The sequence below is a fragment of the Gadus chalcogrammus genome, chromosome 23 (genome assembly GCF_026213295.1).
Source record: "Gadus chalcogrammus isolate NIFS_2021 chromosome 23, NIFS_Gcha_1.0, whole genome shotgun sequence".
NCBI classification, from domain to species: Eukaryota; Metazoa; Chordata; class Actinopteri; order Gadiformes; family Gadidae; genus Gadus; species Gadus chalcogrammus.
The window spans coordinates 7,049,801-7,067,407 of NC_079434.1; the positions used below are offsets into that span (position 1 = coordinate 7,049,801).

Here is a 17,607-nt window from a genome sequence, read left to right on the forward strand (position 1 = left end):
CACACGGCCAGTGGTAGAGCTGGAAAACCTTGCTATTTTTAAAGTTGTGAAGAACTTTGATGTCGGACTGTGGTTATGTCTCTTGTTCTTACGGTATGTAAATTAGCACAGTGACAAACAAAAAAAACAACAACACTTGGCTTTTTTCCTTTTTGGTATACCGATGTTTCCGCTCCATGTTCGTATAACTGCGTAGTTTCGTTATTGTATTTCAGTGTTGACGGATATGGCAACTGTCAACAAAAAAAATTGGGGAGTAAAAAAAACAAGACAAGATCAGTCCAAAGCTTCAATCTTGTTTCTGAGGTTGTTATTTCACGAATCATTTCATGGACGTTTTGAATCGTTTTTTACTTTCGTTTGTGGGTGAAAAAAAAAACATGAATATTTTTGCAGGTCACTGTGCCTTACTTTGGAAACAGTTTCCCTCCGAGAAACATACAAACACATATACTTTCTAGGTTCAGAAGGTCATCGCTGGAGCTTATTTCAGTCGTATCAGCCATTCCATATAAGAAGTTCCTAGTTCCTTGTTAAAGTGTGTGGCACAAGCCAGTGGTTCCCAAACTATGTAAAACACAGTTATGTTTGGTTTTCATAACTGTTTTTAAGTTATGTAAATGTAAAAATATATTTCGAAACGTTTTCCAAGGATAATGTATGAAATATGAGGGAGGGGGGGCTGAAAAATGATCCTGTGCTATCAACGACAAACTTGTTAGGGAACTACTGCTATATTCCCACAATCCCTTTCATTGTGGACCTGTTAGCTGCAACGCTACACAAAGACATAGCATATCTGCATGCATTGTTGTCCTTAACAAATGGGTACAACGTTGATTACAAGTCATGCTTATCCACCATGTATAGAAGCTACATATTAAGTACTTTACTAAGGCTTAGTCACACGATCCGGTCTAACTCACCACCGCCCCCACTGAGAATCAGTTGAGCCTAGACACTAGCATTAACACCACATACAAGATTTGTGTATAAAGAGGAGGGAGTTGACAGTTGGAGAACAAATATAATGGCCGTCATACAAAATGGTGTTTGCTTACTTTTTATATGTGTATATAAATGTTTTTGGGGTCTGTTTTCTTTTTTACATTTGAATGCTTCTTGCCATTGTTTTCGCTGCATGTGTAAAGCAGTCATCTGCAGTAACATCGTTGGTCGCCTATGTTTCCCTGTAGCCATTTTGACATCTTGAATGTGCCCCCCCCCCCCCCCCCCCCCCGGTAGTACCATGATTTGAGGTCCCACTTTCATCTGCTTGATGTGTAAATGTTACTCAAATATTTTATTCTAGAAAAAGAAAAGAACCGAAAAAAACAGTGTCCATGGAGTGTTATTTGTGCGTGCGGCATTTCAGTCCCGTCTCCCGGAACGCAGAAACCGTGGCCCGAGTGAGGAGACGAGACTTTTGAGATGAGAACCGCGTGGGATTCTGTTGGACTCTCCCGTGTCGCCGGCGGAAGGACTTTTAAAAGACGCTCTTCGTTGCATCCGAACAAGACAGCGGGGACGGAAGAACGGCAGAAATGCAGCATGAAGGTCAATGTTAGAATAAAAGGAAAAAAATATTTGATCATCGTTCATTCTGTTCAGACTGCTGTTTGGTGCTCTCGAGTGGGCACCGGCCTGCCCTTCTGAAGAGAAGCCACAACCAGTCGTGAAGTTTGTTTTTATAAGAAGCAGGCGTGTCAGTATATTAAAAAAAAATGCTTTTATTTCGATCCCATCTGATGGCACATTCTGGTCTGTCCGGTTGGGGTATATTTCAGACAACTCTGGGGTATATTTCAGACTCTTTCATCGAAAGTGAGTGGAGATGTTCACATTTCAATAAGGAGCAGGTAGGGGTCAGAGCCGTCCTGCTTTAGGACACCCGGGGGTCGGGCCAGTGGAAATGAGGGACTGAACCAACCCCCTTTCTGCTGTGTGTGTGGGACGCCCAGACGCCCAATACCCTGATATGTAGTTCCTAGAAGTAGTAAACCTGCTCAAAGGCAGAGCCATTAGTGTACAGGGGGGTGTAGTTGTATATCAGGGCATCGCGCTCCTCCTCCTCGCTGCTGAACTTGTGGAAATTCTTCTTTGCTGTAAAAAAACAACCAACACAAAAAAGAGAACATTTCAGGTTTCACTGAGAGCTGGTCTGATCATCGCTCAATTTATATAATGGGAGGAAACAAAGGGCTGAAGAAATCTCTCATTCTTCAGCACAATTAGGCAGGATCATATTTCCTGGAATATACATGACTGCTTATGCGTTTCGCTTTGTTGACAAATTAAAACTCAAATCACACTGGAGGAGTATGAGGATAGCGATCAAAGGTTAATTCCTGTTTTCAAAGCTGTTCATTCTTACGACTCATTTCATGAGTGTGGAGAACCGTTGGGACTTTGCTCGGTGCCTCACAGCTGATCAAAGTCACCCGAGTTTCTCTGTCCTCCTTGAGCACGACGCCGTCGTCGAGCGACTGAGCGAGAAATGGCTGCTAGTTCTGACCTTCGTTGACGAAGAAGTCGGCCATGAAGAAGGTGGTTTTGATGGCGTTTGGTGAGTGGGGGATGTAGTCCCGGGTCCACTCGAAGGCGTTCTTCTCAGGGTGCCACTGGGTTGCGTAGATCGGGTAGTCGTACGCTGATGAAGAGGCGAATAGGTTAGTTTAGCACTCAGGAAGCATTCCAATATGCTTAAAAAATAAAGACCTTTTTTTTTTCAGGTCATTGTTTTCGCAGACTGTGTGTGACTGTGTTTTTACCTTCCATAGTCGACACAAATTCAGTTTTTTCGTCGCTGTTGGTTGAGAGCACTCTGTAAAACTTGCTGAGCTCCGGGTTATTTCTGAAGGTCTGAAACACAGAAATCAACTACTTTATGAGACGGGGCAGAACCCCTTAACGCAAAATATCTTATTTTGTTTGGGCTTTTCTTTTATTTAATCATTCGTTCTCACAGACAAAATGAAACCATAATCTTTCAACATTTGGCTTAAACATTAGGTTTGAACTGCAACGTTCAGACTCCATGACGTATACACCAGACACTTTTATACAAAGGGCTTTTAATTATTGTTGAATACACGTCATATCAATAAGCAGGTTGGGTTCAGGGCATTGTGCTAGGGAAGGTCTACAGGGTAGGCTGTGGACAATGGGTTTCGAACTCCCACCCTCTGGCTGAGTTTCGGTGTCAGGATTCGACTCCTACCTCAGTTGCGAGGCTCAGTCTGTGAGAGTTCTCTGTGAGCGCTTCAGAGGCCAGAGCTGTCAGAAGGTCTGGTGGGAAGCCGCTGAACAGCTTGCTTACCCTGGATTCTGTAGGGGAGCAACAGCTATATTTCAGAATTGTATATATTATACTGATAAATGAATGGGATTCACAATGACAAAGTGCAAGCCTCATTGAGGGTATATATTTCATAATTCCGTCATTACAGAGCAGGTAGGGATTAGGGTAGGCTATGTTACTCTCGGCTGAAAGCATAAGCTATTGAACCTAGAACCGTTCGGCCCGAGAAGAAAACGATGGCCAATATAGGCCTTCCGGCGACCCAATTCCTAATTTGGGATGGCCATGATGAGAAAAAACATTTTATAATCATGCAATATAATTGACTTATAACCACAATCATTTTTCTGTATTGTTTTCATATTCACTGTAAGGGATGCTCATCACCATGTGTATATCATAAAATAGAAAAGTATTCAACTTAATTGTCCAGTCAGGGCCAGATACCTCCCCTCCGAGACATAGAAACAGCCCATCAGACGCAAATCACATTTAACGAGAAATTGCAAGCCCTGCTGGTTCCTGGGGGTTGGTGTGGAGGGGGGGGGGGAGCCTACCATTGGTGAAGACGAGGGGTAAAGCCACGCCGTTGGTGTTGGTGGAAGAGAGGAGAAGCTTCCCGCTGGTCAGGAAGGTGAGCTCCTCCAAGCCCAGACAGGTGCCCCACACGGGGAAGTAGTCTCCTCTGGAATTGGCCTTAAAGCGAATACATTTGCATCATAGCCCCTTGTGCACCGTAGGCCTCACTATGTAGGTCAACGGTGCACCGAGCACACAGACGGTACGCCTCGTGGTGACAGGGTTAGATCCCGACTCGCGGCCCTACCCTACAGGGCACTCCCTCCGTCTTTCAACCCACTCCCCGTTCTCCCTGCCCTACCCTGTTCCTGTCGTGACACCGAAAAGGACACACACACACACACACAGGGGATCTTTAGTTTTGTGACACCGGCTTAAAGGGAAGCATGTTATATGTATATGCATTTATTATTACTTATTCACTAGTTAACATATCAAAGCTGTCAAGTCCATTGAATTTGTATAGCCCTTAATCAGAGTATCGAGTCTCAAAGGGCATTACAGGCCATATATTTATGACAAACCCTAACCCTCCCAGTGGGCAAAAAAAAACTCCCTTAATTATCGAGAGAGAAACCTTGAGAAGGAACGAAGAGTAGGGGATCCATCTTTCCAGGGATGGTTAGGGGTGCCATAATTGACCTACATAGTATTTGGATGTTTGTATGTAGCACATATCTAAGTAGATAGCAGAGCATGCCTTTGCACTTTGAGCAGAGTACCTCGATCGTCAGCTGATAGAAGATCTTTGCAGCCCTTGCATAACCTGATGTAATAAGATGGGCCCCACCGCCTGGGAAAAGTATGCTGTCAAAGTTAGAAGCACAGATTTGTTAGTGTTACATATTTTGGATTATATATATTTGAAATAGCCTCAACCTAAAGGTTACAGCTCATATTAAATTGTGCTCCTTCATGTTGGTGTATTATTCACAGTTGAGTCTTCCACTAAACTTGTAACTTAACTCCTCAAGGCCTTAATAGCAGCTGTGAATAAGACATAAGCACTCTACAATTACCAATAGACACTATTGAATAGGCATGTACCCACCCATTCAGGGAGTTGAAGAGACTTTTATACTGCTCCAATGTCTGGTTGATCCTATGGGGGGGGGGGGAAACACTTGAGTTTTAAGAGTTCAACCGGTTTGTTTGTTTGCTATGACCGGGGGCACACCTGACACGAAGACTCTCCTCACAGGGACCACTCACCTCACAGGGACCACTCTGGCTCCTGCTGACTCCAGATACTTAACGTAGGAGGCAGCGATATAAGACGTGACGTTAGGCGGGGGTGAATAGGACTCCTGCGACAATATACCTGAAGACACAGCATCCAATGTATTTCCACATTGCTTTTAAATCCACGAATGAAACTAACATCAACTATTATAATCTTGTACTTTGTTGGACGACAAACACCCTTCATAGGTCTACTTCTCAGATGACTACATTAAGCCCTAGTCCTTACCTATCACTGGAGCGTCATTTCTCTTGAAGGAAAGTCCAGATACGGATCCGACCGTTACGCAGAAAAGCAACACGAAGATGTCGACCGTAACGCATAAAAACAACACAGACATGTTTGGTTTAGCGACTACGTGAGCAATTGTGCCGCGCAGACCCTTCACAACGTCCATCAGTAGGCTATCTTACTCCATGTAGGCGACCCGTTGTCGCTGCGATGTGGAACAATCGGTCGATTTCCGGCAACAACATCATGTGATTCTTGGCTCCATCAGGTGTGTGTTAGATAGACTTTTGAAATGGAATTTTAATTATGCTGTTGTTTAACCCATCTGTAATCTTTAGACTGGCAACTTAAATTAGAGTATTTTGCTAATTTATTTTTAAGAATTTTGTAGAATTCTAATATAATAGCATATATCATGCACATAATAGAATATGTCAGTAAAATACGATCATATTTGTCATTGAGGTTATTCAACTTCATCTGCATAACTTTAAACAAAAGTTTCTTACGCAAGATCAGACATCTTAGATGGTATGTTCCATTCTAAAACAAATTTCTGCAATGTAATAAATATGGGTTATTGTTCATTCATTATAAATTAGTCTAATTTAACCATGTTTAATAAAAACATAGGTAATTTAGATTTCATTGAAATCACTCGATGGACAATAGCGTGTAAACACTTCCAGATCCATAAGGTTCTCTTGCTTCGGCCTCAGGACCAAGACAAAGATTCTCTCTCTTTATCTTACCTTCCCACTGTCTTTATTGTTTGTCTCTCTTCCATCTGAATTTTAGGTACAGCTCATCACAGGTCTTCACCTTGAAACCACTCGGGGGTTGGGTTGGGTTGGGCTGTGTGTGTGTGTGTGTGTGTGTGTGTGTGTGTGTGTGTGTGTGTGTGTGTGTGTGTGTGTGTGTGTGTGTGTGTGTGTGTGTGTGTGTGTGTGTGTGTGTGTGTGCGCGCACGCGTAGGTATGCTTAACCTGCACCACTGGCACTAATACTTAATGTAAAAGTCGACCCATGTGTTTAGAAGGAGCATCTTCCTAGCTGGACAAGAAATACAACAAACAAGCACATGGTGATTTTAGTTTTTAACATTGCTTTATTTTTCATAAGAAGAGAGTTTTTCTTCTATTATGATTACATCTATCAGGGCACTATATATTAGAGTGGGGTGTATATAGGCCTACATGTAGATCTTAAGGGAAATAGTACTTTTGCTCAAACACAGAACCTCCGGGAGAGGAGTATAGGGGACTATAGTTGTATATCAGTCTGCTGTCCTCTTCTGTCTTGTTGTTGAACTTGTGGAAATTCTTCCTCGCTGTAGAAAGACAAACAAGATAAAAAAAAAAGTAAAAGGCTTTAGAGATCACGCAATAATAGTTATAATGGGAATGGGTTACCCAACATGCACGATTACGCTGTGACAGACTTTAAAATGGTGAGGCCTTGCTATAGGGACGGCTCTTAGTCCCATATTCTGAATGTACCATGCAACTAAATATACAGAGTGTTGACAGGAAGTCCAACTATCAGAAGAAAAGTTGCTCATGCTTTGGAAAACAAAACATTACCCTGTTCCAAGTCATTGTACCATGTTATTTTGAATGAAGTTTAAAGTGTTAAGCTACATTAAAATAACGTGGCGCTGCCTTCAAAACACCAAGTTTTGTTTCTATCGAGTGACTCTAAAAGCAAAATAGCATTGTTCTGACCCTCGTTGACAAAGAAGTCGGCCATGAAGAAGGTGGTTTTGATGGCAGCTGGTGAGTGGGGGATGTAGTCCCGGGTCCACTCAAAGGCGTTTTTCTCAGGGTGCCAAAGGGTTCCATAGATGGGGTAATTGTACGCTGGTGGGAGGAGAAGAGATGTATACTTATGAGGCTTTGGGGGAGTTTGGGTCGTTGTTTTCGTAGATGGGTCATATGACTGGGCTGCTTACCTTCCATAGTCGACACAAATTCTGTTGTTTCGTCACTGTTTACAGAGAGAACTCTGTAAAACATGTTCAGCTCTGTGGAATTTTCAAAGACCTGAAACAAGAGCCGCAAACAATAACATTTTGTAAAGCTTTATTGAGACTGACTTGGCGAATAACGGCACACATTTATATACAGAACAACAAAATACATCACTATTTACTTTAAAATTAAACAATAAAGAAAACTTGCTTGTAACCCAAAATATCTGGACCATGGGAATGAATCGGCTGTAATGTTTCCCAAGAAACAAATTTAGGCTGTACGCTCTATGGAGCAATAGTAGTTTGACTGGTTATCACAGAGGTCAAAGGTTACAGATTTACCTTAATTCTGGATGGAGAAATAAGGAGGAGAATTAAGTTAAAGGAGGAGTAAATAGTTGTTTTAATCAATGCTTCTCACCCCAGGCATCTGCGTTTAATTGTGTAATTTGTTTATGTTGTATATTTTTGTAACTGTAAAATATTTTAACCTATTTCAAGTTTTCTCTAAATGTGTTTCTGCAACCGTGTTTTTGTGCTGCTTGTCTTGGCCACGGCTCTCTCTCTTCCAAAATAGAAAAATTAAATATATGTGTAAAGATTTTGACAGGGCCTACATCAGACGTGACGCTCCACTTGTGGACGTGGGCTGATATCGGCTCGGCGGCCATGTCATCCAACAGATCTGGCGGGAACCCTCCGAACATCCTGCTCTGCCGGGGATCTGTAAGTCAGCCGTTATAACACAATGACTCTAGACGTTGTTACACTGCCAAACATGACCCGTCTTATGCACGCCTTTCCCCCGGCATGGTCTGCGCCGCGCGTTTACACTGCCCAAGGTAAATTGCCTGCTTGAGCTAGCACCCCAATTTTTTTTTGGGGGGATTTTACCCCCTCGGTTTCTCACAGGCAACACGGTGAAATTGCCGGGCGTGCTAAGCTGCGACCGAACCACCTCGGCACTGTAAAAATGCCTTGTGATCCACAGTGAAAAAGTGTAGCACTGATCAGTCACCTTCCTTCAAAGGCATTTCAAGCAAATATAAAGCAAGGTCATAATAAACATATATAGGATATACGTCATGTGTGGTGAAGACAGTAGTGAGGGTAAATGACTGAAGGCTAATTGTAACAACAATGAAAACTATTTAGGATGTATGGTTCAAGCTTATCTGACTGCAGCCACATGTATTGCGGCTGTTGGTACCCAGCGGTTGTTTTGGAACCGTAAAGTTGGTACCGTTGGTGAAGACCATGGGTAAAGGTATTCCTCTGGTGTTGGTGAGATTGAGCAGCAGCCTCCCACTGGTCAGGTAGGTGAGCTCTTCAAAGCCCAGACACGTGCCCCATATGGGGAAATAGTCCCCTCTGGTGTTGGCCTGAAATGGAAAACGCATGCAGGAAGGAGCTCAATGGTCCTTCTTCACTTAATGGCCATCTTGGCTCTAATGCAAGCTGGATGGGGGAACTTGATGCGGAATTTCGCATTCGGTACTCAGACAAAAACAAAAGTTAATTTGTGAAATGATTTTTTTTTTTAACGTTATGCAATCGTCCCTTGATTGCCAGTATGGTAATACTATGCCAGGTGAATGTAGCAAAATAGTGCTGTGTTGTTGTACTGCATTTTACTTTTTTTTGTTCGTTTTTACCTCCAGAGCCAGCTGGTAGAATATCTTTGCAGACTGAGCGTAACCCGATGTAATAAGGTTGGACGCACCACCTGGGAAAATGACGCTGTCAACAAGTACAGTTACAATTAAAAAACATAATTAATTTGGTGTAAGGTACTCAAATACCTTTCGCAAAACAGTCACAATTCAAGGAGTGTATGATTTTCCTGTTTTTAGAAAGACATTTTTTCTAAGGTAATATATGCTCAGATGCAACACCGAAACGCTTTGGATAATCCACTCTTTCATGTTGGTATAACATTACATTCAGGTGTTCAGCGAACTGTGTAACTTAACCCCACTAGGCATCGTTAACAGCTGGGTTGGGATAAAGACAATGACTGTGTTTACCCATTCAGGGAGTTGAAGAGGCTGGTATAATGCTCCAATGACTGGTTGATCCTGTGGTAGAAAAAACGCCGAGCTAAATCAGATTTGTATGTTTTATACCGACAATTCCACCAAAATCTGGGCAAGTTGCAATCCATCGCTAAAAAACTTTTGTCATATAGACAGTGACAGATATGCATGGCCCTGACGGGAATTTAACCCCTAACCCTGGCAGTAAATGAATAAGAAAGATAAGAACTCTTGATTTCTTAGTCTGTTCAGTTAATGTTGTGGATTAAACCCTTGTTTATGGTTTACATGTGGGCCATGTTAAGAAAAAAAAACGAAATCTCAACCAATACATATAGCGGTGACAGTGGTGTCAAAATGTCACCAACGTTCTCACTCATGAATCAAAATTATACCGTAAAAAATGGAATAGTGTACCTGTGACTCTCTAGCTCACTGATTTGATACATGTTGTACATTTTCAAAATATGAATATTTACTACTTACATTTTATAGGCCTATGTTCCAAAAAAAACATAACGAAGGACTTTCCCTCCAAACAATATAGCAATAATATTTATTTTATTAGGAAAAGGAAAAGGCTGAATTGGTGAACAATTGATTCACACTAGTGTTTATATGGGGGGTAATCCACGGCTTCCACGCCTATCCAAAGATAATGCACACCTCCACCAAAATTGGTCCAAGTGGTCTCCCTGAATTCAATTTTAGTCTAGTTCCGTGCTTTCTTTTTAAAATAACCAAACACTTACGTGATGGGGACAACTCTTCCTCCTGCGGACTCCACGTACTTAACGTAAGAGGCGGCTAGATAACTCGTCATGTTTGGCGGGAGTCTACTGGTCTCCTGAGTCAGTATACCTTGAGAAGGGTTATTCATTTTTCAATATATCAATTCAACACTTTTCTTCTCGGTCTATTTTTAGAACGACATATATTAAGTTTCTTACCGATGATCGGAGCATCATTTCTCTCGACGAGGGAATGTGCAGGTAGACTTGCCGCGGACAAGACGCAGAGAAGCAGCACCAACATGTTAAGTTGAGGGCACAGGCAGCGATATCCCGCCAAGCCGCCTCACGACCGCAGATCCCGTTGAGCCCCTCCGAGTTTGTAGGAGGGAAGACCTTGTCGTGGTCGCTGTGTTTAAGTTATTTAGTGTGAGTTTTCATCTGTCCACCAGATGTCCCTAGACTTCTCCCCTCAGTTCACGTATCCTACCTGCAATAACTTCGGACCCTTACCGCGGTGAAGTTGGATTTAGGTTTGATATTCGACGGATATTCAGTCCGGCACCAGCCGCTACTGAAATGTAGCCTACCCAGTGAAAGCAGCAGGAGAAGGAGAACGATTAGCGCACCTCCCAGACAGGCCTGCATTAACCCTTATAAGGTGTTCGGGTCTGTGGGACCCGTTTTCAGTTTTTAGCTTTATAAAAGTGATACAAATAATTATTTTTTTGAACTAAGATTCATTGGCTTTGGCTCATTTTCTGTGAGGAACATGAATCAGAAAACATTTTCAATGACCCCCCCCTGTATACCCCCCCATCACATTTATATTACACACAGGGTGTTCGGGTCCAGTGGACCCGGAGCTGTTTAAGTGTGGAAATCATAGGTTCTGTGCACCCTAATTTTCCCTTCTTCCTCTGTGTGTGTGTGTGTGTGTGTGTGTGTGTGTGTGTGTGTGTGTGTGTGTGTGTGTGTGTGTGTGTGTGTGTGTGTGTGTGTGTGTGTGTGTGTGTGTGTGAGTGTGAGAGAGGGGGAAAGAGAGAGGGGGAAAGAGTAAAGCAGGTGAATGGGCCCTTGGTGTGAGCACCCACAGTGTGCACCCACTGTTTGCAACCTTGTGCATCCCGCACAAGGTTGCAAAATTGGAGCACCCAACACTATCAAGCTTGGGGACCTGACACTATAAAAAAGCTCTGTCAGCGTGGTTCCATACCACAACTGATCAAGATGGCAATGCGATTCTCTGTTCAGACTGCCCTACAGTTGATATTTGAAGAGACAGAGGGTTTTGATGGTGATGCAGAGGAAATAGTTTCGGAAAGTGAGGATAACATTTCAGAGTCTGACATCGAGTTTGAAGAGGAGGATGAGCATCAGCCAGCTCCGAAACGTAAAAGAGCCTCAGGACTAGCCCTTCAGCAGCCAGGACAAGCCTGCGAGCAGCAAGCCCCAGGACCATCCCGTGAGCAGCCAGGACCAGCCCGCAAGCAGCCAGCCCCAGGAACATCCCCTGAGCAGCCAGGACCAGCCCGCGAGCAGCCAACCCCAGGACCAACCCGCGAGTAGCCAGCCCCAGTACCAGCCCGCGAGCAGCCAGCCCCAGGACCAACCCGCGAGCAGCCATCCCCAGGACCAACCCGCAAGCAGCCAGCCCCAGGAACAACCCGCAAGTAGCCAGCCCCAGGACCAACCCGCAAGCAGCCAGCCCCAGGACCATCCCGCAAGCAGCCAGCACCAGGACCAACCCGCAAGCAGCCAGCCCCAGGAACAACCCGCAAGCAGTCAGCCAGATGTAGGACCAGCCCGTCAGCCAAAAAGAAACGCTGTGAAGTGTGTGGACCCATGATGGACAGAAAAACACAATATACATGCAACCAGTGCAAAAAATACATATGCAATACATACACAGTGAGACTCTGCCCCTCATGTGTGGTATAGTCTTATATACGTATAATGGCTGTGTTCAAAGGCTTTAATGTGTTGTTCAGACAGATGTTATTGAGTATGTTTCAATTTCTAATGATGTTGATTATTTCCCAGTTATGCCAGTTTTATGAGGCATTTCCTTATTTTGTTGCATTTTAATACAAAAAGAAACAAAAACGAGTGGCACCTCTATTCATAAATGTGATTTAACAAAGGTAAAGGGATCAAATTTAACATATGTGTTGTTTATATTAATTGCAATTGGGTTGAAGTAACCATTTGGTGAGTATTTAAAAAAAAAGTTAGATTATGTTGAATTAAAAGGCCTAAAATGCAATGGGTCCACCAGACCCAGCAGCACCTCCTGTGTAACAAAAACACGAACACCCTATGAGGGTTAACCTGCCATTGGGCCCCCTGGGGCTGAGCGGTGTCGTAGACCCCCTGAGGAGTTTTTCTGAGCCAGTATTAAATAAACAAAAAAAACATTTACTGCAGCTCATGATAGGCCCCCTGATCGTCGTAGGCCCTGGGGCTTCAGCCCAGGTAAGCCCGTGCATTAAGGTGGCATTGCTCCCAGAGCCTCGGACTGAATTGCTGGAAAGTGATTTAGGCACCGTCATTATATTACTTAGTTAACGTAATATTTCAATACAAAATAATTGCATCTTTTTTCAATAGTTTCCATGTCGTGTGACCCAGTGCATCCAAACCAGTCACATTGCATTACTAAACCCTACGGATAAAGTCACATCACTGTTTATTGTATTTTAGTGCTTCCTCTATTTTATATGAATCTTAATTTGCAGAAATTATTGATATTTTTCCAGGAGCTTCTATGCCATGTGACCCAGTGACTCGTGTAAATGCGTGCGTGCGTGCGTGCGTGCGTGCGTGCGTGCAGGGGCGCAACTACCTACTTTCTGGGAGGTATGCAGACACATAGCAGGTGCCCCCCCCCCACCCCCCCCTCTTTGATCCGGGCCCAAATTTAACCTAAAACACACTCTGATATTGAATCGAAAAATTCATTTTGAGTGCACCAGGACAGATATCGTTTTTTTTTTTTTTATAGGCAGCCTTTCGAAGATGCTCTGCCAGTGTAACATCATACCGTGCTATAAGAGATCAAGGATAAAAAATTGTACATTGGCTCTCTAAAACTCTCTGTAACTCGTGTATTAAGCAAAAAAAGCCTTACCTCCAACAGTTGGTGTTATCGTGAGAAAAGGGAATGATGCAGAAGTGCCAAAGTGATTCAGAAACTGCCGTAAAGCAGTACCTCTGACAGTATGACAATGTATGACGTCATCGAATTTTTTTAACGCCTTTTTAGAACAGATACGTGACCTGAAAAAATGCGATATTCAGCTGAGTTTATTATCTTAGCCCCACCTTTTGAACGCAACTTTCAAAATACTTGACAAAAAATTACATCGTGAGAAAAGCGGATTCTGAGGGCTCCCATTCATTCTGGACTCGCCTGCGAGCGCACCGCGTGGACAGAGATTATTACTGCAACCAGTCCACAAAACCGGAACTAACCAGGGAGTGCCCATTCTCCTCATATTAGTCATTCTCTGACAGCACCATCTAGCCGCCTGACATGCATACCCAATTGAATTCCACACACTTTTGCGTCACCGTATGCACGCAGATTTCCTCCCGAAAACGCTTGTCTAAACGCGGAATAAAAAGTGAAGACGCGACTCCACTTTTGCGTCTTGTGTTCAGACCATCATCATGTAAACGTATTCTTAGCTAACCTGAATATTTACAAGCCTCCTCTTGATACACTGACATAAAAACGACTGTCTTTCAACCACTTTGAAAAGCTTTCTTTCATCCCTGCGCACCCTTTCTCCTTCCCAATCTTTCTTCTTCTATGTTGTGACCCCGAGGGGTTTCTTCTCTGCCTCTCCATATTGAGGTACGTGTCATCAGATGACAATACGGTTCAAATGAAGACACTCTGGTGTTCGCCTACAGGGCGTGGTCGAGGGGGCGCCCACTGGAGCGCCGTGTGGGGAGGAGGGGGGGAGGGAAGCGAAGGAGCGGGGGGGGGCGCCTTATCAGTGACGTTCCTCTGTTATTGATCATCATGTCATGTACACAAACGCTGTTAAATACAGAAAATGAAAAATTATAAACAAATAATTTTACTTCCATCACTTTGGCGCCTCCTCTGGTGCGGCGCCCCTATGCGCCGCATATAGTGCATACCCACTTTTTGGAATAAGGTCTCGCTGCAGCCTGTAGGACATGGACATCCAACGTCCAAGTGCTGTCACGTGACGACAAGATGACGGACACAGTGAGACTCCTTACGCCTCGTTTCCACATACGTACATTCTCGTATGCGATCCAACCGTCACCGACCGAAAGTCCATTAATTCCTATGTGATTCTCTGTAATTTCCGTTTTTCCTCCGAGACTCCTCCCCTCCGTAAAATTTCTGTCCGGTATGTCCGTAATATACGTTCAAAAAATGTAACTTTCACCGTCGTTTTACGGAGATACCGTATGAACGTTTTTATGTTTTTCACAAAACATGTAAGTTCCTGGCAGGCCAAACTCCTCGCCGATCTCTTTCCAAGCCTGGTTGGCTTTGTTTTTATCTCTGTATATGTCGATCCTCATGTTCCAAAGTACCGATCTCCAAAAAACGGACATTATCATACGATCCCCCATCTTTTGTCCGTAAATAAATTCATGTCCGTACGTAAAACACTAGTGTTACGTACAGTGTTCTGTATGTCTTATATGTTATACATGGTATAGGCCTACATGTATTGTGTTCTGTTTTGTGTTGTATGTTTGTGTTGTTGTTCTGTCTCCTCCGCCTGTTTTCATTCTCCAAATTCTCAGATGTGCACACCTGGTCCCAATCACCAAATCACCACACCTGTTCCAGATCTCCCATCAACCATTCCCCTTTAAATAGTCCTGTGTTTGTTTGTCAGGGTTGAGTGCTTTGGTTTGAGCTGTGGCAGAGCTTTGGTTGAGCTCTGTTGGCTTGTTTTTGGAGTGTATTTGCTATTGTTGACTAGTGGTTGCGAGTGCTTGCGAGTGCTTGCTTTCTTTGTTGGTTTATTGTATTGTCTTTAGTTATTACACATTTGTTTAAACCTTATTACTTTAGTTGTTAGCAGCCTACTTTAGTTTTGTCTTTGTCTTTGTTAATTATTTTGTTGTGCGCACAGGGTCAATAAGGATAGGTAAGATACCCCGGGGTTTACATATTTCATACACGTAGGTTTACCTGTTGTTAATACCCTAGGTTAGAGTGAGCACCACCCACTGTACTTTTTGGGTGCAAAGCACCTGTCAATGGGGGGGGTGGGTTTTGTTATGTTCTTTTCTTTGGTGCCACTGACAGTCCTTGTTGATCCCTGTGTTGCCTTTTTTGTAAATAAACACTTTATATTGAATCCACCTTTAGTCTTGGATTTTGTGTGACTGCACCCTCACTTGCCCAAACCTGTTGCCCTTATGTTGCGTCCTACTCCGAGCCACCAGGGGGCGTAACAACTAGCGACTCCTTCCGTAAATTTACGGAAGCACGGATACGAAAAACATACGTATGTGGAAACGAGGCGTTAGCTGTGTCCCTATTCCTCTACGAATAGTCAAATCTCCTATCCTTTACTTAAACTTTGTGGAAAACGTCATCGGGTCAAGGAGAGATGAAAATGTGCTTCCTTTCGAACATAGGAAAAGACAGCGCTGTTTAAAATGAGTTTGACTCCACTTTTCCTAACCGAAGTCATTGCGCGACGGGGAGTATTGCTGACCTCTAGCGTTTCTATGGTGGAACTACAGTTTTCCGAAGTTGGTCTACAACAGGGGTTCTCAAAGTTTTGACAGCTGAGCAGGGAAGTGGGGGTGCTTAGGGTGCTGCAGCACCCCCCCTGGCGGCCCCTGGCTGTAACTGCAAGTTAGAACGTTTTCTGAAAAAATCTATAAAAAAAATTTTATTTAATTTTATCATACAACATGATTTTTCATCAAATGTTTGACTTCCACTCTTTTTATGATATTTATCATGTTATCATTTCATTTTATTTAGAACATTGTCTGTGTAGGCTGACGTAGGCTATGACGCACAATGCAGAACTGTCCATAGCTGAATAATGGTACTCTGCTGATTTTACATAAGCATGTTGGTGTTCAACATCTGCTGTAGTGAACATTCTAAAACTGGTGTAAGATGTTGCTGCCATATTAATAGACACGTTGAATGTTATCGTTTTGATTCTGGAATCCCGCACATAAACTGGTTGGCAAAAAAAGAGCAAAGACGGACGGTTCACTTGACGGAGAAACCGTCACTTTCCTAATATCAGACAACTCGTAACTCTGGATGAAAATGAAGGCTTTCTTTTATTTTCATTTTCCTTGAAAACCTTTAGAAATAACCTCCTGAATCCTTGTTATAACACTGTGTATAATCCCGGACCGCAACATCTTGTCGGCATGTTGTTAGTGTGTGAAATTCAGAACAGTATCAGCCGAGTTGACTCTAATTTCCATATTGTTTACTTGCTAACGTTTGTGAATAACAGTGGCTAGTTGGCAGAACTCTTTTTACACACCAGTAGAGTGTTTATCAAGAGCGGAGCCCTGAATGTGATGTCCCCCGTCACCTGGTCTCTGTAAACAATGGATGTTGCGCAGCATTTATTATGACGTCATTATATAGACTCTCTCTCAGCAACCCCCACTCGGACTGACTTCCCGCGTCCCTGGTGTTACCCCCTATATTTTATTCGATACATTTCGACAGTGTTACCCCTTATGGGCTTTTCATGACGACGGATAAAAAACGACAGTGTTACCCTTTACGTTTCATTTGATAAAAAACAACAGTGTTACCCCCTATGTCTTTTTCCCATGATGACTGATGAAAAACAACAGTGTTACCCCTCATATTTAATTTGACAAGGACGATTTTTTTTTTTTTTCAAATATGTTTTTTTTCATGACGACCAATAAAAAACGACAGTGTTACCCCTTATATTTTATTTGACAAAGACAGCAGTGTTACCCTTTATGTTTTTTTTTCATGACGACCAATAAAAAACAACAATGTTACCCCTTATGTTTTTTTTTCATGACGACCAATAAAAAACAACAGTGTTACCCCTTATGTTTTTTTTCATGACGACCAATAAAAAACAACAGTGTTACCCCTTATGTTTTTTTTCATGACGACCATTAAAAAACAACAGTGTTACCCCTTATGTTTTTTTTCATGACGACCAATAAAAAACAACAGTGTTACCCCCTATGTTTTATTTGATAAATATCAACAGTGTTACCCCTTATGTTTTTTTTCATGATGACCAATAAAAAACAACAGTGTTACAGATTATGTTTTTTTTCATGACGACCAATAAAAAACAACAGTGTTACCCTTTACGTTTCATTTGATAAAAAACAACAGTGTTACCCCTTATCTTTTTTTTCATGACGACCAATACAAAAAAAAAGTGTTACAGATTATGTTTTTTTTCATGACAACCAATAAAAAACAACAGTGTTACCCTTTACGTTTCATTTGATAAAAAACAACAGTGTTACCC

General features: G+C 42.8%; 2 protein-coding genes across 2 annotated transcripts; both read right to left on the reverse strand.

Moving 5' to 3' along the window:
- Positions 1-1,425: 1,425 nt before the first annotated feature.
- On the reverse strand, positions 1,426-5,602 carry LOC130377493 (gamma-glutamyl hydrolase-like). Its single transcript, XM_056584635.1, has 9 exons — positions 5,352-5,602; positions 5,093-5,201; positions 4,932-4,982; positions 4,603-4,687; positions 3,859-3,997; positions 3,221-3,327; positions 2,772-2,862; positions 2,516-2,650; positions 1,426-2,103 (listed from the first exon to the last, which is right to left on the reverse strand). Exons 1-9 carry the CDS (start codon positions 5,518-5,520, stop codon positions 1,988-1,990), a joined length of 1,002 nt encoding a protein of 333 aa, XP_056440610.1. The 5' UTR covers positions 5,521-5,602; the 3' UTR covers positions 1,426-1,987.
- An 851-nt stretch (positions 5,603-6,453) lies between these two features.
- On the reverse strand, positions 6,454-10,457 carry LOC130377342 (gamma-glutamyl hydrolase-like). The gene is made up of 9 exons (XM_056584423.1): positions 10,313-10,457; positions 10,115-10,223; positions 9,354-9,404; positions 8,982-9,066; positions 8,570-8,708; positions 7,944-8,050; positions 7,306-7,396; positions 7,079-7,213; positions 6,454-6,684 (listed from the first exon to the last, which is right to left on the reverse strand). The coding sequence occupies exons 1-9, from the start codon at positions 10,395-10,397 to the stop codon at positions 6,560-6,562; spliced, it is 927 nt and encodes a 308-aa protein (XP_056440398.1). The 5' UTR covers positions 10,398-10,457; the 3' UTR covers positions 6,454-6,559.
- Between the last annotated feature and the right edge of the window lie 7,150 nt (positions 10,458-17,607).

Bases quoted from the DNA above. Each gene is read 5' to 3' on its own strand.
- LOC130377493 (XM_056584635.1), bottom strand. From the start codon at position 5,520: ATGGACGTTGTGAAGGGTCTGCGCGGCACAATTGCTCACGTAGTCGCT. The intron at 3,328-3,858 runs GTAGGCTCCCCC...GCTCCCCTACAG, and splicing joins ACCCCTCGTCTTCACCAATG to AATCCAGGGTAAGCAAGCTG. The intron at 2,104-2,515 runs GTCAGAACTAGC...GTTTTTTTACAG, and splicing joins CGACTTCTTCGTCAACGAAG to CAAAGAAGAATTTCCACAAG.
- LOC130377342 (XM_056584423.1), bottom strand. From the start codon at position 10,397: ATGTTGGTGCTGCTTCTCTGCGTCTTGTCCGCGGCAAGTCTACCTGCA. The intron at 7,397-7,943 runs GTAGGCCCTGTC...CTCTTGTTTCAG, and splicing joins AGTGGAGCGTCACGTCTGAT to GTCTTTGAAAATTCCACAGA. The intron at 6,685-7,078 runs GTCAGAACAATG...GTCTTTCTACAG, and splicing joins CGACTTCTTTGTCAACGAGG to CGAGGAAGAATTTCCACAAG.